The sequence below is a fragment of the Quercus suber genome, unplaced genomic scaffold (genome assembly GCF_002906115.3).
Source record: "Quercus suber isolate HL8 unplaced genomic scaffold, Cork oak 2.0 scaffold_8, whole genome shotgun sequence".
Classification (NCBI taxonomy): Eukaryota; Viridiplantae; Streptophyta; class Magnoliopsida; order Fagales; family Fagaceae; genus Quercus; species Quercus suber.
In genome coordinates, this window is record NW_027069474.1 from 11,911 (window position 1) to 35,888 (window position 23,978).

Sequence of the window (23,978 nt, forward strand, 5' to 3'; positions counted from 1 at the left end):
ATGTGAATAGCAATCAATCACAAAGTCTACAAAATTCATCACATAGAATTTAAAAGAGACTATCACCTAAAGAGTTACATCATATAACTCTCACATCTCCTAGAACATAAGCTTGCAATCATCTAAGTTTCTTGAATTTTGCCTCATATTGTACACACCAATTTTAAGCATTAAGCATTTAAACTGAGGCTACACCTTATATTCTTTTTGTGCATGTGCTACACTTTCTCAAGCAAAAAATCTTATGATATGCACTAAGGTGTTCATGATTGGCTAGTGAACAGTGGTGAGATGATTATTTATGCATTTCTCAAAAGGATCAAGTCCGACAGTCAAATAACATGTAACTTCAAGATCAAGACAAAATGATTAAAAACCATAAATATCTTTCCCACACAACATGCACTACAAAGCTTCAACTAGTCAAGTGCAATAAATAAGCTCATCAAAACTAAACAAGGTACATAAACTTGTTATGTAAAAATAATATGGCCAATCCTTGATTATAAATCCAAGATGTGAAATACAAAACACAAAAATCCTTTTGGTTCTAAAAGAAAATTTATGACCAAACACAATAAGCACATATTATGCTAAATGAATAATGCAAATGCAATGCATGACAATGCTTAACTAAGCTATAGAGGGTACACAAACAAGAAATATTAATTTCTTAATTAACCCATGAGTACATGTACAAACTAGTACATACTCACACAAAATTAGAAATAGCTTAGCATAAACTATTCAAGTTTCTCCACAATGTCAAGCATGTTCTAAATTAAGAGAGAGATATCATAACTCATGTAATCCTCAAAACAAATAAAACAAGACTCAAAATAAAATATTTTTGTCTTTTTGAAAATTTTCAATGTTTTTGGATTTTTATTTTTAATAAAAAAACAACCAAAAAAAAAAACAACCAAAAACAAAAACAAGACATGTCCACAAACAATTGAAAGAATTAAAATAGGAACAAGTCAGCAACACTCACCTTGGAGAATCTTTTCTCACCCATTTAGCACGAGTCTTCGGCTTTGTAGGTGAAAATCCATGAGAAGCAGAGTGTATTTGAGGAATTACACCAATCTTCTGAGAGAGACTAAAATCCTGCAAATTCCTTTTACAAGCCAACAAGCTTAAATTTTTCAAAAGAATATGAAACAATTTATATGGACTTGTGGCAGGAGAAATATCATCACATATTCTAGATTGAAACAAATAATGCTTAATTTTCAATTTATAACAATTAGGATGAATGTGACCACAAACACCAAAAAAGTGGCAAATAAGAACAAATTTAGGAACATCAGTATTCCTAACAGCAAATCCAGTCTCAGATTTTGTTTTTTGCCTCAACAAAGAACAGTTTGGTCTAATATGACCAACAACACCACAAAGGTGACAGATAGGTACAAAAACAGATTTCTTATGCTCTCTAACAGTAGGTTTAGACTTAAGTTTAGAAACTTCAGCGTCTACATCAGATCTTTACCTTTGTCTAACCTAGTAAAATAAGCATTTTCTTTATTATTTCTCTTGAAAGGATGGATATAAACTTTCTCAGTTTTAGGCTTAAGAGAAACAGAAACACTTCTGTTATCAATAACATGCTTGGTACTAGTCAAATTTTCAAGTTTAGTTTGAGACTCAACTAACTCTTGTTCCAAGCTTTTCATCTTCTCATCTTGAGAGGAAATTTGATTTCTCAAAAAATCATTCTTTTTATTAGACTCATCTAATCTCACAATCAAATCCTCTTTTTCAAGATTAGCCAATTTTAACTCTTCCTTGAATTTCTTAGAAATTTTCAAAGATTTAGATAATTCCTTACGAAGAGTTTCAAAAGAATCAAAAAAATCAACAGAAACAATAGTGTCATTTTTATTCAAAGCATCACAAACATGAGCAGAAAGATACTTCAAATTATCCATGATAACAAGGGTTAAAGATCAGCTCTTAGATCTTCTACGACAAGAAGAGCTGCCCGCTCTAATACCACTTGTTAGAAATTTAGACCCCTTAAATCAACCAGATTAACCTAGTTAATTAGCCAAGTGATTAACTTAGTCAATTTATGCAATTCTAGGTTATCACAAACATACAATCATATCAAATATATAAAGCAGCGGAGTAATAAATAACTCAATGATATGATCACCTAGGAAATCACACGGTAAAAACCTGGGGAAGATTTGACCTAGCTATCTTTAAGGTAAACCTGAATCCACTATGTGAAAGAATCGAAGTTCATACAAAAGGACTTACAAGCTCCCCGCTTGACTTCCTAATGCTATCCACCAGTAGAACTTACTGACACGACCACGTGTAAGCTCCGAATCCACAGACTCCTTCTTTCTTGGACTCTTCAATCAAGTACAAGCACCCAGGCTTGTTATTCTTTAAGCTCCAATGGCAGTAACCTTGTTGATCATCAAGATGTAGATAATATCTCTACCTTAAAAACCCTAAGTTTATGTAAAGGAAAGCTCCTCAATAATCTCACAAGAGATTCACACAAACCGCAAATATGAACAACAAAGACTTAGAGAGGTTTGGGTACAAAACCCTAAAAATAAAAGGAGGCACAAGAGGCACTCTAATCTCTCTCTCTCTGAAGCTCTCAAAAACGTTTTAGGGTTTCCCTTATATATAGGAGAGTTTTACTTAAACCCCAAGACGTTTAAATAGAGTTTAGGCTGAGTTGGAATTCTACAGAAAAACGTTCTAGCCGACTTTCGATCGATCGAGCCAGACCGAAAGTAACTAATACTTCTGCAGCCACTCGATTCCAACTTTACATAAAAGATACAACTTTGAGCAAGCCTAAACAAGACTAAACAACCTGTTTTGATCATGGTTTGCCAACAATACACATTAGAGTTCTAAATACATAAAATCCTAAGTCTTTAGAACCTAACAATGGTTTCCCAATTGTTCTAAACTTTTAGAACCTAACACATTGGTCATGAGAATCTAGAAGATCAGACTCTGTTTGGGCGGAATGGGTGCCTAACACCTTCCCATTCTGTAACCTAGCCTCTGAATTTAGTGTCTTTGGATAGGTAGACCTAAGCTTTATCTTTGTTTTTATTTTTGGATAGATTGTAACTAGGACAAAAAGCCATGTGTTTTTTGGTAGTTTGTAACTAAGACCCAAAGCCACGTAATACTCAATCTATCAAGTTTGTATTTTTTTTTTTATTCAATCAATGAGAATGGAACAATTCAGTCATGTAAAGTTGTATTTAATTTTTTAGTATAAAAAAATAAGTGGCAACTCCACACCACTTACCCAAAAAGAGAGGTGTCTTGAAAAAGCACTCAAAAATCTCTTTTTTTAGGGAACCTTTGTGGTCTCTCATAGTTACACATTTTTATAGCTATTGATTTTCAAAATATCTAATGGCTAAAAAGAAAACATCATTATGCATATTATTAGTAAATGGACAAAACTTAGATACAATACCTTAAGTGTTGTTTTTTAGGTTCCCCTCTTAAAATTTAGCCATGTGGCTATTTAATAAAAACATATACTTCCATCCCATGAGAAAAAATCCACATGACAGAATCTTAAAAAGAGAACCTAAGAAACATCACCTAAGTACTGTATCTAAATCTTATTCTTATTAAATACTTACCTAATTAATAACATTCTTATTATCTCTCTCCTTATTAATTACACTCACAAATCTACTAACTTTTAGTGGGAGAGAGAACAAACAACAAATTTGGCAAGACCGTGTGTATTGCTCCAATCTACCACCACCCTGTCTCTTAACCTGTGACTCATTTTCTCATTCTATTAATTACAAACAAAATTTTCATTCTCTCTTAATTGTTTTGTTTCTTGTCTTTGTGCTCACCGAAAATTGACTCAGGAATTTGATAAAGGTAAATTCTTTAGCTTGATTACAAGAGTAAATATTAGAGAGCAAAAACTAAGAGCAAACACCACCCAATTTTTCATTTCAATTATTCAATTACTAAAATTTTTATTAAGAGGAAAAAAAGGGAATGAAGGAATAATAAGAATCAAATCAGTTGCACTTCAAGCAAGCAAAGTGATTAACTTTCAGTTTCATCTCTTTGTTATTTAGTCTCTAGGCCAAAGTCCATTTACTCCGCCTCTTCAATCTTGCTCCTCGTTGAAAACCACCTTAATGGTGTTTGGAGAGTGAAATTTATATTTTTTTTTAAAAATCAAAATTTTTAATATGAATATGAGCGAAAGACTTCTCTACCCAAATTACTTTTCTTTTGGTACTGCTTCAACTTCTATTCTACCCTTTTATGTTTTATATTTAGCTAATTCATTTCTATGTCCTTAACTGTATCAAAAACCAAAAACAATATAAAGAGAAAAGATTACATAAATACGTGAGAGAGAGAGAGAGAGAGAGAGAGAGAGAAATAAGTATACCTTTTTTGGGTATAGAGATAAGTATGAAATATCATAAATAAGGAATAATAAATGAGATCCTAATCTCAGTATTAATGAGTGTCTTTTTCTAACCGTTGGATTTACTTAAATCCAACGGTTTAGAAAATATGTAACTCTAAAGAGTTACACTAAGTGTAACTTGAACTCATCTCATATATATATATATATATATGTATATAACCCATTTGGCCACATTTGATTAAACATCTCTAACACTCTTGAATCTAACAACTCAAAATTATGCTTAACCTCCACTAAGAGAAGTAGAAATTATTTGGTGTGTGGTCATGACAGAGATTATGTGCCTAATGTTTAAAGCCTCAATTTGTTAGTTAGGGAAATGTAATTAACATTTGATGATTCGAAATATATATTTGTAATATTATATTTCCAAGCAGTGGTGGAAAATAGCACATCAATTTTTTATTTTTATATATTCTTTTTAAAAAGAAGTCAATTATCATAAAAAAATATTTGGCCCTTTTTATAATGGAGCTGGGGCCTGAGGCGGTTAGGCCTAGGCCTTGGGCCAGCCTGGAGGCAACTTTGGTATAAACCTACAGATTGTACCAATAAGATGCATAAAATGGCATATGGCTGACTTAAATTGCACCAGGGAGAATGAGGAATGAACCAACCAATGCAAGGATTCGATCTGTGTACTGTTTGCTACCTCCCTAGTTTATCAGATTTTAAGCCTTCCTCGACCATCCTTGGCTATTATGGATGGGAGATAGGCTTAATTATATCATGCCAAATGGCTCTCTGGTGAATACACTGTTAAAATAAATTAGTGTGCTTTTCACAGAGCAATGTCTCTCTCCCAACCAAATCCCATTCAAAGTATTATCTTGGAAATAAATTAAAACCACAAAACTCAGTTTTTTATCATTAAACAAGCACTTTGCTTGTCACATAAGCTGGAGGCTTAGTTGCATTTATTTTATATATATATATGACATAGGTTCAAGGTATACATTTTTTTTTTTTTTAAACTGTAGGTTATCATTAGATCTAACAGTGAGCAAAACACTATTAACCATGTTTGTAGAGTTATTACATACCAATGTTTAACTAATTTTACTTAAAATCCCACATTTATTGCCATCCACACTCCTCATTCATTTTGATTAGTGGAACAGATATTGTGGGCAGATGTAGAGGAAGAGCCAATCCATGTTGCATTTGATGATTGAATAAGGCTCTGACTTTCCATTGAGTTTGGTCGTGAGCTATCACCATATTGATCTCTTAGGGCTTCAAACCCCCATTCATCGCCATAAATACTTGGACCTCTTGTCAATTCATCAATGACTATCCGGCCTTCAAGCATGTTCACTACTGCAGTCATGACGGGCCTAAGCACTGGTGATGGATTAGTGCATAATAAAGCTACTTTAATCATTCTTAGTGCCTCTTCCTTGCTCAAATCAGACCCCAATTCTGGATCCACCAATTCCATCAAATCCCCTCTCTGTTGTAATACGATGGCCTAAAATGGCAAATGAAAAGAGTTTGCAAGTTACTAAAAAGAAAAAAACAAACAATTCAATTTTGCTTTTTTCTATCAATGATGTTCCCCAAGTTGGCAAACAATAGGCTACCATGTTAATTAAATGGGAAAATACCATCACACACTTAGGGTCCGTTTGGGTACAGCTGAAAACTGAAAACTGAAAACACTGTAGCAAAATAATTCTTAAATATGTGGATAATGCGGTGGGACCCATTTTTAATGAAAAAGTTGATAAAAATTGAGAATTGTGAGACCTGTGAACAGTGCTCGGTATACTGTTCACTGGCTGAAAAGTCAAATAATGTGGCTACTGTTCAATGAACAGTAGCCACACTACACCTAAAACGCTTGGAAACCCAAAAAAGAAAAAAAAAAAGAAAAAGAAAACGCAAACGTCAAATGTACTGTGAAAACGTGCCAGCCAAACGTACTCTTAGTACACACACTCACAAAAAATAAGGGAAAACATTATTTGAAGTCACGATTTCAAACTTCGAAATCGAGACTTCAAGTCATGTTTTCCCTTGTTTTTTTGTGAGTGTATGTACTATGTGTGTAATAGTGCGTGAAATAAACATTATTCTGATTAAAATATGAAAAGAAAATTAACAGCTAATAACGGATAAAAGAATGACTTTTCATTAAAATATAAAAGCAATTGATATCAACATTTGTTTTGTAAATTCATCCTTTTTCATTTATTAGCCAAATATAACTTAATTTTCCTGTATTTTAATGATATCTAATGAGTTTTTTTTTTTTTTTTTTGGTGTGTGTCTGTGTTTGTTCTTAAAAGAAGTAAAAGTTTGGAAATCAAATTCAAGTTTTTCTCATAGAAAGAACTCACAGACTTCTTTTTTTCCTTCCGATAATTAGAACATGTGGACAATGTTGTATTGAATTATATGATGTTAAGACATCACTCATCAGCACATCACTTTAATTCGAATAAATAAAAATTAGTTATGCTTGTATGTAAACAAAAACTGTTTATGAATAGCTTGAGCTTGGCTTGAAAAAAAAAAAAACCCTACATAATTTGCCTGACTCTATCACATCTATGTTTTCAACTAAATGATGTTTATTTTCCAACTTGAACCTAGCGAAGCATAAAGCAGGCTGACCTAGTCAAATGGAGTAGTTCCAAAAGAAGAAACTTGGGTTCATATTTCTACCAAAAAACAACTTTGGTCCATTATATTCTTTTAGTTGTAAGTTTCCAAACAACATGAGAATGATTTATCTTACCCAATCTAAAAGGCATACGAAGTTCTGATTTGGTCGATATTTCATGTTGTTCTTCCCAGCAACAATTTCCAATGCAACAACTCCAAAACTATAAACATCCGCTTTGTAGGTTAGATGACCCCACAATGCATATTCTGGCGCCATATAGCCTCTGCAGCACATAAATTTATCATGATATTTGGTTCACTAATATGATCTAATGAACTTCTAAATCCAAAAAGGCCAACATCAGTCAATTGTCAATTACCAACCATCAGATTACCAATCAATTGTTATGTATGCAACTTGCAATTAATAAGGCCACCACAAGTGAGTTTAGCTTCATGAGGCTAGAAGCAATAGTAAAACAACTAAAGCAAGAGTAATAAGTAAATTAAAATAGAGATATTATGTTTTCTTAAAGTGGCAAAGTGGATCAAATTTAATGAGTAGTTGCACTAAAAGATTTTTTTTGGGGGTGGGGGGGGGGGGGGTGGGGGGGGGGGGGGGGGGGGAGAATTATTCCATACATCCAGTCTGCTACATCTCCCTGTTTATGTGAGAAGGTGGAGACATTATGTTTTGACCATAGAATTTGACCTATAATGATAATTGATTTTGTTGGACTTGATTGATCGTGATTGGTGCTGATGGTAGTTTCAAGAGTGTCTAGTGTTACTTTGAATGGTGAATGGCAATGGAAACCACCTAGAAGTGAAGTTGTTAGTGCTATCTAGTTAGAATGCTTTTTGGATCAGTTGCATTATGAAGATAAGGTGAGGTGGACTCTTACAACAAGTGGTGGTTTTCTTGCCATTCTACTTGGGAAGCCATAAGAGTCAGGAGCGGTGAGGTGGATTGGTGGAAATTGTTGTGGAATACTGTTGTGGTGAGGTGGATTGCCATTCTAGTCCCTTCTCTCAAACTGTTTGTAAGTGAGTTGGTGATGTCCTGGCAGGAGTGTCCCCTGTGACTAGTTGGAGTTTGATGCAATGGGGGTGTTCTCAGGTGGTTGGTAAAGTTGTTATGGTAGCATTAGGGCCTATTGATTTCTAGAATCACATGGTAAAGAACATCTTGAATGATGTGAGATGGAGGCTTGGGGCTTTTCTTCCTTCTAAACCTTCAATTAGTGGTCAAGCTCTCAGCTCTAAGCTGAGAATTCAGCTGCAAATAGGCTCTGTTTTGTGCTGCCAGATTTGTTGTCCTGCTTCTTGTTGTTTGTGGCTGGCTACAGGCAAGGTTGACAATGTGTCTGGGGTTTCAGAGGTTCATCTGCTGCCCCAGGTGCTTATATAATTGCTGGTTTTAGTAATTGCAGATAAGCTACTCTGTGTTAGGGTGAGTTGTGTTGTTGCTTGTGGGTTTTGGGCAGAGGTTTATGTGCATTTGGGGGTATTGTAGGAGTTTGCTTTGAGAGCCTAGTGTCTGCAACATGGCAGCTTGTATTTTGTGTTGTTTAAGCTATAATTGTGTCATTTTGGTTGATAATATTTGCTTATTCATTAAAAAAAGGGGGGTGTAGCATTAGAATTCAGTTTAAAAAGCATGGACCCTATTACATGTTGATGCCAAATAGATACAAGATCCAGTCAAGTACTTTGGTCAATACTCTTCTGACAGTATTTTCTATACTTGTCATTTAGTGTAGAGACTTCATTTTAGACATATTCTAGTGTACTTTCAAAAGCACAACTCAAATTACCGATTCACAATACCTCATAATCAAGATCTGCAGAGGTAATGAAATAGAAGAGATGGAAAAAATAGACACCAAAAGGAAGTACAGAAGGGGCAAAAGAAAGAAAGTTAGCTCACATTGTTCTAGCAATTCTGGTGCTAATGTGTGTGTTCTCCTCGTCATTGAGCTTGGCCAAACCAAAGTTAGAGATCTTAGGGTTAAGGTCTCTGTCAAGCAACACATTAGTAGATTTGATGTCTCTATGAACAATTTTCAGTGTTGTTTCCTCGTGCAAGAAAGCCAGACCTTTTGCTATACCAACACATATTTTTTTGTCTTGTAGGCCAGTCCAATTTTAACCAGCCATTTGCAAGACCTGACATTGATGTCCAAAACCCAATCAATGAAATTCATGATTAGTGTTTGTCCTCATTCTTCTATTATCAACATAAAATGCATGGTAAGGAATAAAACATTAGCTTACCAAACAAAGCACCTGCAAGGCTATTGTTTTCTATGTACTCATATACCAACAATAGTTGTTTTCCTTCAATACAACATCCATACAGTCTAACAAGATTTGGATGTTGTAAACTAGATATCATGCCTATTTCATTCACAAATTCACGGCTTCCTTGCCTTGATTTTGATGAAAGTTGCTTAACTGCAATTAGCGTACCATCAGATAGTATACCCTGCATCAAGAATAGAAAAATATACATTTTCAGGTATGTATATTTTTTTATATTTTATTTTCTCTATTTAAAATTTCCTTCCCCCTATTTTTTTTTTAAAAAAAAAATTCTTCTTCTCCCTATTAGTTCACACACCTATTGTTACATTTCTTCCAACCTCTCCCTTTCCTTTTTGCCTATTTATCTCCCCACTACTCTACCGTTAAACTTCCTTTCTCTTTTTTATATTTTGACTCTTCTTCTACCCATTTTATTTAGTACAAATTTGATATCGTTTTCTCATTCAATCCATATTTTTCCCACACAAAATTGTGAGTACTCTCTCTCTCTCTCTCTTTCTCTCTCTACTTTGTTTCGGTGAATTTTTGTTCTTTCTTATAACTCTAATTAAGGTTGATGGTTTTTTTTTTTATATTTTTAATATGTGTTTTTTTTTTAATATCCCATTAGAAAGCCTTCTCTTTCCCTTTTATAGCTTTGGTTGAATTTTAGTTTGGATTAATACTTAGTTTTTTTGGGAAACATGAATTTGAATATGCCTATCAATTGTTTGAGTAATAAATTATTATAAGACCTACTATTTATTCATTTAGTTTCATTTTATTTTAGCTAAGATAATATTGTAATTTTGGAATGAGTTTTGATTATTTTTGTTAGGTTCTAAAGATTTAGGATTTTATGTATTTAGAACTCTAATGTGTAATGTTGGCAAACCATGATCAAAACAATATGTTTAGTCTTATTTAGGCTTGCTCAAAGTATGTTTATTTGTAAAACTGGAATCGAGTGATTGCAGATTTATTGGACTAAATCTGTAAGGCACGATCGATCAAAAATTAGACTCGATCGATCGAACCACGTACAGATTTATTTTTCTGCAGAGTTCTAGTTTAGCCCAAACTCTATTTAAACGTCCTGGGGTTCAAGTAAAACACTCATATATATAAGGAAAACCCTAGAACGTTTTTAGGGCTTTTCGAAGAGAGAGATTAGAGTGCCTCTTGTGCCTCCTTTTATATTTTAGGGTTTTGTACCCAAACCTCTCTAAGCCTTTGTTGCTCATATTGCTGTTTTGTGTAAATCTCTTGTGAAATCTTTGAGGAGCTTTCCTTTACACAAAGCTTAGGGTTTTCAAGGTGGAGATATTATCAAAACCTTGATGATCATTCAGTTGCAGATTCAAGAACTTAAAGATACACAAGCGGGGGTGCTTGTACTTAATTGAAGAGTCCAAGAAAGAAGGAGTCCGTGGATTCGGAGCTTGCACGTGGTTGTGTAAGTAAGTTCTACTGGTGGGTAGCATTAGGAAGTCAAGCGGGAAGCTTGTAGTCCTTTTGTATGAATTTCGATTCTTTCATAGTGGATTCAGGTTTGCCTTGAGGATAGGTGGGTAAAATCTTCCCTAGGTTTTTTACCGGTTTGGTTTTCTTGGGTGATTATATCTTGTGTTATTTACTTTTCCGCTGCTATATATTCTTGATATGATTATTTGATTGCTTTAACCTAAAATTGCATAATTTGACTAAGTAACAACTTGGCTAATTAATCTAGGCTAACCAATCTGGTTGTGTTTTAAGGGGTCTAAAACCGTTCAATTATGATAATTTCCTTATTCCTTAAGAGATGAGAAATTTGAATAATAAATTTGAAACTTATAAAGTTTAGTTGTATATTAAGCAAATATAATACACTACAATAGAAGTTAGAAGAATATGGCTCGCTTTAAAAAAATATTAATCAAACATAAAAAAATAATAATAATAACATGATATATTTGTAAAGATAAAAAGATTAAAAAAAAAAATACTTGTATATATATATATATATTTAAATAGACAATACTTGAAGTAATAGTTACTTTTTATATATTACATCTCATTACATAATATTTATATTCCCACACATCGCGTGGGTCTGCGGCTAGTTTATGATTAAAAATTGAGGTGATTGAGGACATGTTAGTAATTTTATAATGTAAAAATCACAATCATCTCAATGTTTTTCTCTCTTTCCGCCCAACTTAAGGAGAATTTATCAGATCCACAAGTTCTGTCGAAGTGGTCCTTCCAACCAATGAAATAATGCCACTTATACAAATATGACATCACCTGTTGATATTTTATTTTTTATTTCTCATGCTGATTAGGAAGTTGATTCATACATTTACATAGATAACATCATTTTATTGGTTGGGAGGACTACTTTAAAACTTCTTCCTTCCTGTTGACTTAATAATTTCTTCAATTTAAGCTCATAAAAAATGGTAGGTCCCATAAAAACTACATTTCTTTCCCTTATTTCAACTAAACTAGGGAAATCAAATCATTTTTCCTCCTCATCTTCCCCTTCACTCTGCTTTCCATATGTTAGGTTCTAAGACTTTAGGAACTAAATGTATTAGAACTTCATTTTGTAAATGTTTGCAAACCATGATCAAAACGATGAGTCTAGGTTTAGACTTGCTCAAAGCTTGTGTAAGTGTAAGTTTGAATCGAGTGTTTTGTAGGAATTTACTGTGTAAAACTACATGGCTCAATCGATCGAAAATAAGGCTCGATCGATCGAGAATCACATATCAAATTTCAAACGCAGCTCAAGCCCATATGACGTGTAGGGTTAAGTGTTTCACTCCTAGTATATATATATATATATATATAATAAATAAATAAATAAATAAATAAATAAACCCTAGCCACGTTTTAGAAGTCTCTGAATAGTTTTGTGTTTTCTCTAGTGTGAGATTTGAGAGGTGTTTACCATAAAACACAAGGAAAGCTCTACCAAAGTCTAGATCTGAAATCAAGTTTTAGTGGTGATTTAGTTGCTGCACAAAGATCCTTCAAAGTACAAAACCTTTGAGTGGGTCTCAAAGTCATAAGTAGGAGAACTTGTGTTTAGTGCAGATTTAAGGAAAGAGGTATTCCGCGGACTCGGAGCTGTCACGTGGTCATGGTAGCAAGTTTTCTACACGAGGTAGCATTAGGATGTTAGTGGTCTAAGTCCTTTTGTAAAACTTCAATTCTTTCATAGTGGATTTGTTTTTTACCTTGAGGATGGCTACGTCAAATCCTCCCCAGGTTTTTTACCAGTTTGGTTTTCCTAGGTCATCAGATCTTTGTGTTCTTTACTTTTAGCATTATATTTGTTTTGCTCATAATTGTTTAACCTAGACTTGAATAACAAACTTGTTAATCAACTTGGCTTAATATTAGGTTAAACATATTGTGTTAAGGGGTCTAAAAACCTAACACATTGTCACATGGTCAATTTTTCACTCAAATTTTCTGCCTGTGATGGCCCTAAGTTCCTGACTTAGTCTTAGCCAACACTACACACTCACTACAATAACACATAAAACAAATTATATAGGGATGTTTAAACACACAGCACACACAATATTTACAAGGAACCCATCCCCAACCTTTATTACTTAATTTCAAGTACAAAGGAAACCCTTCCACAAGCATAGAGAATTACACAGAATTTTCCCAAGGCCAAAATACATTCTATTGTTGACACCCCCAACAGCCTTAGGGTTAAATACACAGAATTAATTGCTATGGCAGTTACTACCTTGTAGCAGCCTAAGTCTTGGACAATTTGCCACTTTTGTTCTGACTTAGGACACCTTCAACTGATGTTGTCTTGGCCTGCTCTCCACATTTCCAGCCTCTACACAACAGGTAAGAACATCCAGAAAGATAGGAACTGCCTGGTAACTGCTTAGTAACTACCATTGCACATGCTGCACATGCACAGCTCATGTCTTAGCAGATCATAGGGCCTTTGCCCATCCTCCAGCAGCCCACAAAACATGTTCCCACATGTTTTGGGGAGGCTTGGCCCATGCTCAAGACTTCCCATCAGCACTACAACCCACATAGCATGTCTATATGTAGCACACAAAGTAATTGCCATCAACCCACTAGCACTTGTCCATGCATTTAGTCAGCCCTATCCATCCCAATGCCTTGCACACAACATTTAATTATCACAGCAGCCTAGCCCTACATTGCACTCAAGCCACCAAGCCCACACACAAGGAACCAACAACTAAGCCACCAATGCCATGCACCACCACCTAGGGTCAGCATCACCTGCTATTGCCCATCATCATAAAACCCATCTCTACCCACCATGGCCCACCTTTGCCATGGCATTGGGGCATCATGTGGAGCAAGGTGCCTCCACATGCTGCGCCTCATCACTGCTCATTGATCCAATTCGAGTAGGAAGACTGGGCAGGTCCCCCTTAAAGAGCCCTTAGGAGCATCACTAGTTAGGCATGAGGAGCCATGAGTATGTTGAGAAAACATGAAGCCATGTGATTGACTTAATGCTGCCCAAGCACCCTCATTTTTCATTCCATCATTAGCAACTAGTAAAGCTCCTAACACACATACAAGAATAGTGCAAACAAAACTTTGCTAAAACTCAAATCCATTTCTCTATATCAACGATAAAAATAGAATATTAAAAGTTTTATTTTAAATCTCTTAATTTATGACTTTAACAAACTAAAACATAAAGTTTGAGAAGTAGCAAATGAAACCTATAAGGTTATTATTATTATTTTTTCAAACCAAATTAAACTCTATAGTTTAAAAAACAACAAATTAAATATGAAATTTCAAAAAATAACAAATTAAACCTAAAAAATAATGTCATTACACTTAAATGGGTTCGTGTTTAATATATATATATATATATATTCTAACTTCAAATTTAATTTGTTACTTTTGGAAATATATGATTTAATTTGTTAATTTTAAAGTCTTGAAGTTTAATTTGTTACTTTTTAAAATCTCGTGATTTGATTTGTTACACACAACCCTAAGTTACATTATTTAAGTCTTTAAGATGCAATTTTCCCAACATTTTATGAGTTTGACAATAAGATATTATCAAAATGATACAAGTCTAGTAGTGAGAATAATCATAAACCAATAAAAGTTGGAAAATGTTAATGGATGCCTCAAGAGCATTTGTTAATAAACCATTTTTTGAAACTTTTTTTGTAGGAAAAAAAAAAAAAAAGCAATTGACTTTTTTGACAGTTTTTTTATATTTCCTATGAAAATGATATCAAAATTTTTCTAAAATGGTTCAATAACAAATGCCCTAAGGGCGTCTGTTAACAAGACCCATGAAAGTTTAACCATCAAATTTTTGGTTCAAAGGGACAAAGTTGAGTGTGATGGAGGGAGAGTGACAAGTTGTGCATGGGGATTAGTTTGCCAAATCCCTTTGTTGATCAATGATCACTGGCTTAGAAAGTATGGATCTCCTCAATAAGAGCTCTATGCTTTGAAGTATGATGTGAGGATGTTTGTAAGAAATTTTATGTTATGCGTTTAAGCTATGAGCAACATAATAGCATGAATATTCTAGATGAATGATGATGATAAATGGAACTATTTGGTTGATGATGATGGATACTTGGGTCTTATTTGCTCTAGTGCTTTTCTTTATACTCTTTAAATACAACAGAGTTTGAAAATGAAAGTAGGAAAATGGAAGGCAAAGACCAATGTATTAGTCCGAGTCATGAATAGAATCAAATATCCTTTGGGAATGGTTTTTATTTTTTATTTCCTTCCCTCCTTTGGCAATGTGTTTTAACAGCCTACTTAGACATTGACTAAAAATGATATGTTCGGAAAGTCTGATGAGTCATTTGATCTATTTTCCCAAAGGAGAAAAGTTGTTTTCACTGTTGCAGCAGGTGTGTTTAGTCTCAAGTTTGGCATTAAAGTTCCATTTGGTTAGGGAGATGGAAAAGTGGGGGGATTGAAAATACAGCAAAATTTAAAAATGAAAGTAGGAAAATGGAAGGGAAAGACCAACGTATTAGTCCGAGTCGTGAATAGAATCAATATCCTTTGGGATTTTTTTTTTCCTTCCCTCCTTTGGCTATGTGGTTTAACTTTTAACTGCCTACTTAGACATTGACTAAAAATGATATGCTTGGAAAGTCTAATGAGTCATTCGATCTATTTTCCCAAAGGATAAAAGTTGTTTTCACTGTTGCAACAGATGTGTTTAGTCCCAAGTTTGGCACTAAAGTTCAGTTTGGTTGGGGGAGATAGAAAAATGAGAGAATAGAAAATAGGAATATGATAAAAAAGTGAGAGGATAAAAGAGATTTCAGTTTCCTTTGTTTGTGTTTGGTTAGAGGGGTAGAAAAGTGGAGGGATATAAAATATTAAAAAAAAAATTATTTGGTTGAGAAGAAAAATAAGCGGATAAAAAATGTAGTTCGTATAAATTTACTATCATTGGGAGAAAACTCATGGGCCCCACCAAAATCTTTTATATTTCTTTAAAATCTTCTCCCTTTGCCCCGTGTATGTGTGTTAAAAATATTTAGTATTCTCAAAAGAAAAATAGTGAGTTAATTCCACATTGAAAAATGAGTGTGAGTTAAAGAGGTTTAAAACTTGTGCTGTGTATCCAAAAGTTAGACCATTTTGGATATATACCACTGTCAGTTTCTTTAAGACATTCTCCCATCCAAGAGTTAGGCCCTTTTTGATATACACCATTGTTAGTTTCTTTAAGACCTTCTCCTTTCTCCTTGTATGTGTGTAACAAAAATACTTAATATTCTTAATATATATATATATATATAACCCACTCTTACAACTTTTCTCTCCATTATTTTTCATCCCCCCACATTTCACCCCATCGAAACACACCCTAAGGAGAGAAGCATAGTTACCAAGCTATCTTATTGGGAATAACAAAATAGTCTCAAAATTCTCAAGTTTTAATGAAATCTACTCTTTCGAAGAGAAAGGTCTAAGAGAATCATAATTGTTGATATTGGATTCAAAGGATTGGTGTATGTTTAAAACGACGTCACAATGAGTTCGGTTAACTAGTGTTCTTAGGACATTTGTTAATGAACCATTTTTAAAAAGTTTTTACAGAACTTTTATGAGAAAAAGAAAAAACTCTAAAAAAATGGTTTTTTTTTTCCCTATAAAAAGTTTCTAAAAATATTTCCTTAACAAATACTTTTAGGACTTCCGTTAGCAAAATCTTAAGATAATATACCAAAATTCCTTAAGAAACCAAAATAAAAATTATATATATATATATATATGAGTTAGGTTCAAGTTACACCTAGTGTAATTATAAGTAATGTTACACCACTCAATATTTTTTAATTAAATGTGAATTTTGATAAATCCACTATTGAATTACATTATCTTTATATATTCTCTATACTTACAAAATTTAAAGATAATCAAAGATCAATAGTCATGTTATCAATCAATTGTTTAAATTCAAGTTTTTGTAGTTTAAAATAGTGCATAAAAGATAAGTTTATGAATTGAATAGTAAATTACATCTGATTGGCATAAAAATTGACATACATGTTAAGAACATATAGAACATGTAATTTAAATGTTAAATTTTCAAAATATTAATTCAATAACAAGTTATTGGATGGTATAACATTGCTTAGAGTTACACCAAGTGTAACTTGAACTCAATTCTATTTAAATAAGCCACACAAGTTATTTAAAAAAAAAAAAAGTAATGTGACTAAAATTAGAAATTAATAGCATCTTTAATTGCTACATCATGAGTTAGAACAAGATAGGGTGCGAGTTAAACTACAAATATTTTTGACAATGCTTTAAAATTATGTTTGTTAGAGTCTTCTCAAAAAAAAAAAGTTTGCTAAAATATATTAGCCTGATAGCACAAATCTTAAACTAATTTACTTCTAGTACAAGTAGGAGACTTGACTTATACACATAGGAGGATTGAGCTTGAGCTTGGGCACTAATATATTTCTAACAATGATAAACAAAGATGCAAAAATCCCCAGTCGTTTTTTCTGCAGCAAATTAGTACATATTTAGAATGTCCAAAATCCAAATTAAATTGGATTTGTGTATATTACTATACTAGCCTAAAAGAATTAATAAAAAGTCTCTACTCTCCAACCTGTACGGCTGTACCTCTCCGCTCACGTTAATAAACGTCTCTGGTTGAACTTGAAGTTGTGAACGTGCCGAAGCTTCATTGTAGTCATCTACCTAGTCTGAAATGTCGGGAGAATCTGGCGTTACCCTGGATTGGACAAGGGACTGCAGATTAGAATCATGTGACCACCCAATGAGCTGGTGAAGCAAAGGCTAAACTTCATTACACATTCATACGACAAAGAATCATAAGTACTCGGAAATAACAGTGGAAGCTTTGAGATTGATATGTTATAATTTGGGATTAGCAATAACACACAATATGGAGTTACGAACAATAAAAGATATAATTTAATTGAGACAATAATATTTAACTTGATTTTGCTCATTCAAGGTCTGCATATATGAACAAGGCCAAACAAAATCTATTAACTATGATATAAATTACAAAACTCATACAACTTTCATAAATAGCATCCACAAACCTTCGCAAGCCATCACAAAAGTATTAAAATATAGACCAAATCAAATTTCATTATGGCCGCTTCAAATTATCAATCTTAACTCATAAATTTGGTAGATCTTACAATCACTTCTCTTGCACTCAAAAAATAAACGAACTTTTTTTTTGGCTGAATCAGACAAACTTTCAATTAACATATACGGGCACCTTGTAATCCCCGATTCCCCAAAGCTACCAAGCATCCTCTGGTCTCCAAACTCCACACTATGCTTATGTTTCATCATAGACATACTTCACTCAAAAATTACCGCACTACTTCACACATGAGCCAGAATTTTAAATTGAGCCAATTCCCTTGAATTTTTATGTATAGGCGTAAACTTTTATTCCATAGTTGACACAGAATATCAAGTTCTTTGACAAAGAAAACACTCTCCTTTGTTAACCACGTGGTACAAAAAGTAAAAATTTCCAAGGAATACCATAACATATTTGTGGAATACAGAAAACATACCTAAACATTTGGTGTCATCATGTTTGTGCAAGTTGGTCATTGTGAGAAATAAGTACGTCAGCAATATGAGATATCATGGGCCAATATACCCCTCCATCCTTCTGGCAATGTGGAGCTAGCAGAGAGCAGTTTTGAATATGAAGAGAAGAAAGTGAGGTGGGCAATCCCTTTGCTGGCATCGACTCCAGCTTCTCACAGCAATTGATCTCCAATTTTTCAAGCGAGGTGAGGTCTTGAAGGCCTTTATCCAAGGTTTCAAGATCTGGAAGTCTGCTGATACGAAGAGAAGTGAGACTATTGGGCAGTAGGCCCTCTTCTGGAAACAACTCCATGTTACGACATCCACCTTCAATCTCAAGAGAAGTGAGAGACACTATTCCATATAGACCCCATTCTTTCTTAGGCTTGAGATTGTTGCAACTCATTATAATCAGAGATTGAAGGTTAGGAGTGGGCAATCCCCCTTCAAGAAATGATTCCAGATTTGGACAATCCTTGATTATCATTTCTCGAAGAAATGTGAGACCCAAACGAAGCTGCTCTGGAATGAAAAGGGACTTGAGAATCTTACAGTCCTCAATGTGAAGATATTGGAGCTTTGTGAATAAACCTAGTGAAAGGGATTCGAGAGAATCACAACTGTTTGCTATTCGCAAACGCTCAAGAACTTCAAATCTATGCATCATATTCTCAGGTAGGAAGAACTGTAAATTTCTACAATGAGAAATAGAAATTGATTTTACAGTAGAAAGAGAAGCGCCTCCAGGAAAGGAGATGAGAGACGGACAGTTCACCAATTCCAGTAGTTGAAAACAAACGTTTCCCTTCAACAATTCCTCGGGCAGAGTCTTCAAAGCATCCAAACCATGCAGCTTCATTTCTTCCAAAGTTGGGACCCTCTGAGCAGAAGCCTGCAGCTTCCAACATCCAGAAACCACCAATTTTGTTAAAGTATGGAGGTTCTTTGGTAAGCTCCCAATCAATTCAGGGCATAATCGTATTTGAAGCTCTTGGAGGGAAGGGAAGTTGTCAGCTTCATTCGCAAAAGGCATCCAGTGCGTCCAACGTGGTAACTCCTCAAATGACAATGTTTTTAGAGATCTAAATGGCTTGACTCCAAAGTGGCCACTCCCATAAAATCCAGAATCCAGCCTTTCTAATCCTTCCATCTTTTTGATGTAGAGCTTTTGAAGAGAAGATAAATTCCCCAGTGGAGGCAAGGACGTGCAATTTTTGCACTTGCTAAGACTTAGGGACACCATGTTAGTGAAAATTGCATCACCTACCTAATTGGGAAACTCTATACCGCCATAGTTCTCAAGTGTAAGCTTCCTTAAATTTTTATGAGGCTGCAAACAATCAAGTACAGCTAATTCATTTCCTTCATCATGAGTGTTAGAGGTCCATTTCAGAACTAATTCTTCAATATAATTCTTACTTCCCAAGTTGGCTGCTGAAGCAATTGTAGCATCAACTACATTTTGTAACCTTAAGATGGAAAGTTTACGAAGATGTGAAAGGCTGCCCAATTCACTGATCTTTGACCCACAATATGTGCTCACAACAAATTCAGTCAACACTTGCAAACTCTTTAACCTTCCAAATTCAAGTGGCATCTCTCTCAAACTGGTTTCAGTAACATCTAGGTGACGTAAATTAACTAGATCTCCAATGTTTTCTGGTAAAACAGTGAGATTATGACAACCTGACAACAACAATGTTTGCAAATTATACAAAGAGCATGTCGACCTGGGTAACTCTCTGATCAAAGTGTGAGAAAGGTCCAAGTAGCATAGATGTATCAGTTGTCCCAAAATCTCAGGCAGCTCAGTGATGGAATGACCAGAGAAAGAAACCACACGCAATTGTTTTGGAATTTGCAACCATACATCACTAACTATGTTACTTAAGGCAGTGCATCGACTGGTATTTGAAGACCTTAATGGAAGAAAGGATCGTAGATACCTTAGTTCCTGAAGGTCCACAAATTTCTCAGGGCCATTAAGTTGGTCCATTGAGCATGACAAATGTCGAGCCTTTTCTGAAACATCACATGGCTTGTTATCCTTAAATTTGCAACAAAATTCTCCTGACACAAATTGAGCTAAATCGATGATAAGGTCATGCATCACAAAACACCGTTTCCCGTTTCTTGGTTGAAAAAACGACCTTGATACTAGTTCACTAAAATACTCTTCCCCAACATCTTCCATTGTGTCTGTACCTTTTGGCTGCTGCAAGAAACCTTCTGCCATCCACATGAGAATCAATTTCACTTTCTCAAACTCATAACCACTGGGAATTATCGAACAATAAGCAAAGCATTGTTTGAGATGCGGAGGGAGATGATAATAGCTCAACAATAAAGCGGGAAGTATGCTGCTCTTATCATTAGGCAGATCCCATATCTTGCAATTCAATATTTTGTGCCATTCTTCAACTTCTACTTCTGGATGCAAGACACCCCCAAGTGTTTTTGCTGCTAAAGGTAGACCTCTACACTTTTTAACAATTTCCCAACCAATCTTATTTAAGATTGGATGTTCTTCAGGCTTGCTAGTCCTAAATGCATGTTTTGCAAATAATGACCAGCAGTCTTCATCTGATAAATGAAGTAAAGGATAAGTAACAAGAGGGCGCATTAATGATGCAACATTTCGATTACGAGTTGTCACAAGAATTTTACTCCCACTGGCTCCAACTTTTAAAGGGCCCAATAGCAAATCCCAATCAATAAAATTCTCATTCCAAATATCATCTAAAACCAGCAAAAATGTCTTTCTCATCAATATCTGCTTCAGTCTAACTTGAAGAACATTCAAGTCGGTGACATTACAATTCCTCGAAGTGATTGACTCGAAAATGATTCTCGATACCTTAAAAACATCAAATTCTTCTGAAACATGAACCCAAGCTCTCAATCTAAAATCCGTCTTCACCCTGGAATCATTATACAAAAGTTGAGCAAGAGTCGTCTTGCCAACACCACCAATACCAACTATTGCAATCACAGAGATTCTGTTTTGTTGTGCATTACCAGGAAGCACAAAATTTATTAGCCGATCTTTATCTTTATCCCTACCAAACACCTCAGATTCATCTACTAAAGAAGTTGTCGGAAACGTGAGCAGAGTTTTCCGTCCAACAGTTTCTTTGAGATTGAGGAGATCTTTTTCCTTAGCTAAAGATTCTAGTCTTTCAACTATCATTTTAAGCTTGGACTCTATATTTTTACCATGTTCATAATCTGGATTTTGAATAGAGAATTGACCTGGTAGCTGTTTCCTGTGGATCTTGGCTTCTTCCGACTCGGCTTGCAAAGTGATAGTGTTGATCTCGTCCAACAGATCATCAGCATGGTAGAAAGCATCTCTGAGCTCATTGAGCCACCCTTTCACCCCCAGATTAGTGATCTGCTTCTCCTCTGCATCAGTGAGCACCACCGTAACAGTAAGCATAACTGTTTTCAGCTTGTCAAACAGTGTCCGGTCGAAATCACGGTCTCGGAAGAAGTCCAAGACTTGGCGAGTAGCTAGCCTGTCAAACAGCACTTGAAGGAATGCCCCCAACAAAGTCTCCAAAATCATTTTTTTTTTTCCTGCTTCGCAAGTTAAGGATTCAAGAAGAAAGAAGACTGACAATATCCAGCGATCGGATTGTGATGAAAGTAAGCGGTGAAACTTGAAAGCCTGTGAAGCTAGTAAATTGGTTTTTGCCACTGCAAGGAACCTGTCTGCACGTGAGTGTGAGTCTTTTTCCAATGATTTTCCTGCCTTTGTTTTGTAGTCTAATAGGCCCCACACGCCTGCCAATAATAAAAGCAAGACAAGCGTGTTGATTCCTATGCGTGTTGATTCATGAAAGGAAAATAAAAAAGGGAAAGGTTAACCACGGTTCCCCTGATTAGTTTAGAAATTATCTTTAAAAATATTTTATAGAAAGAATAATAAAATAATAAATATTGTTAATACTTATTCCGTCCTATTTTTTTTGTCCTCTAATAAAATTGTATTAAAACAAGGGGGTTAATTTTATGTTAAAAATAAATATAAGTTAAAAAGGTTTAAAGAGGTTTAAAATATATGTTGTATATAATCATTAAATAATGTTGACAAAATCATAGATAACTTTGGACCATTAAATACTAGGCCCACAAACACTTGGACCTGTATCAATAGGATGGACTTTGGGCTTGGGGCTTAGCTAGAGCAATTACATTGCCATCACTTAGGAAGAGAGATGTAAGGGAGATTAGCAATAGACAGTTTGAGGGACATGAAGCTAAGAGAGGAAGAGTACTAAATGAGGAAGATAATGTTGTTGATATATCGACGGGGGTGGATAGCCACCCTTGCCGGGAGCAACGAGGCTGATAAGTTGAAACTGTCAAGGCTTAGGAACCCTTGGATAGGTAGAAGCCTTCGCAAAATTGTGAGGGAACAAGCTCCCACAGTCTGTTTTCTCATTAAAACAAGACTGGATAAGGATGGATTTGAGAATTTGTATAGTAATTTGCCTTTCAATAATAAGATTATTGTTAAGCATCCTGATGCTGGGGGAGGATTAGCTTTTTTATGGAAGAATACTATTAATTTGGAGACTATTAATTACACTGCAAACCATGTTTTAGCAGTGGTAACTGAAGAGGATGGTTTTAGATGGTTTTTGACTGGGTTTTATGGATGGCTAGAGGCACAATAGAAAGAGAGATCTTGGAGATTGTTGAACATTTGAAGACCTTTGTGGAGGGACCTTGGATGAATATAGGGGACTTTAATGCTTTTTTACATGCTTTGGAAAAGAAAAGTAGATAGCCACCACAAACTTCATAGGTTGATGTATTCAGGGAAACTTTGGAGTCTTGCCAACTTCAAGACCTTGGATTCAAGGGGTATCCATTTACATGGGATAACAAGAGACCGAGGGAAGCAAATACAAAAATCAGGTTGGATAGAGGTGTGGCCAATAAAGATTGGCTAAGGAAGTTCCCATTGAGCAAAGCTACACACTTATCAGTCCATGCATCAGATCATCTTCCACTATTGTTGCAAGTACAATCTTTTAACCATCAGAGGCAGACAAGGGAGAAAAGCTTCAAGTTTGAGGAGTCTTGGCTGTTGAAGGCTAACTGTGAGGCCACAGTGAAAGAGGCATGGGGTAGAGACAATATTGCTGCCCACACCCTTGAGTCCATCAAGCAAAAAATTCAGATGTGTGGAGCAGAATTATTGAGTTGGGATTCGACATGGACTGATCCGGATGTTGAAGCTATCAAAGAGACTCAAAAATGATTAGACCGATTAAATGAGGAAGAAATTTCTAAAACCAGCAAGGCCAAGTTCTTGGATTTAAGCAAAAGGATGGACGAGCTTCTCCAAAAACAAGAAATTTATTGGCCTCAAAGGTCTAGAGTTTCTTGGTTGAAGCATGGTGATAAAAATACAAAAAAATTTCACTCCAAAGCTACACAAAGGAGGAAGAATCACATCAGGGGTATT

At 34.8% G+C, this 23,978-nt stretch overlaps 2 protein-coding genes across 4 annotated transcripts; both read right to left on the reverse strand.

Moving 5' to 3' along the window:
* Positions 1 to 5,390: 5,390 nt before the first annotated feature.
* Positions 5,391 to 7,542, reverse strand: LOC111996502 (probable LRR receptor-like serine/threonine-protein kinase At1g07650). Its single transcript, XM_065775253.1, has 2 exons — positions 7,209 to 7,542; positions 5,391 to 5,936 (listed from the first exon to the last, which is right to left on the reverse strand). Exons 1-2 carry the CDS (start codon positions 7,368 to 7,370, stop codon positions 5,562 to 5,564), a joined length of 537 nt encoding a protein of 178 aa, XP_065631325.1. The 5' UTR covers positions 7,371 to 7,542; the 3' UTR covers positions 5,391 to 5,561.
* A 9,698-nt stretch (positions 7,543 to 17,240) lies between these two features.
* LOC112022969 (putative disease resistance RPP13-like protein 1) lies at positions 17,241 to 22,219 on the reverse strand. 3 transcript variants are annotated; one of them, XM_024055588.2, is made up of 2 exons: positions 18,481 to 22,219; positions 17,241 to 17,651 (listed from the first exon to the last, which is right to left on the reverse strand). In XM_024055588.2, the coding sequence occupies exon 1, from the start codon at positions 22,065 to 22,067 to the stop codon at positions 19,767 to 19,769; it is 2,301 nt and encodes a 766-aa protein (XP_023911356.2). In that variant the 5' UTR covers positions 22,068 to 22,219; the 3' UTR covers positions 17,241 to 17,651; positions 18,481 to 19,766. The 3 variants fall into 3 exon arrangements, with proteins under 3 accessions (XP_023911356.2, XP_065631317.1, XP_023911355.2); XM_065775245.1 differs by having other exon boundaries at positions 17,241 to 17,668; XM_024055587.2 differs by having other exon boundaries at positions 17,241 to 17,701.
* Between the last annotated feature and the right edge of the window lie 1,759 nt (positions 22,220 to 23,978).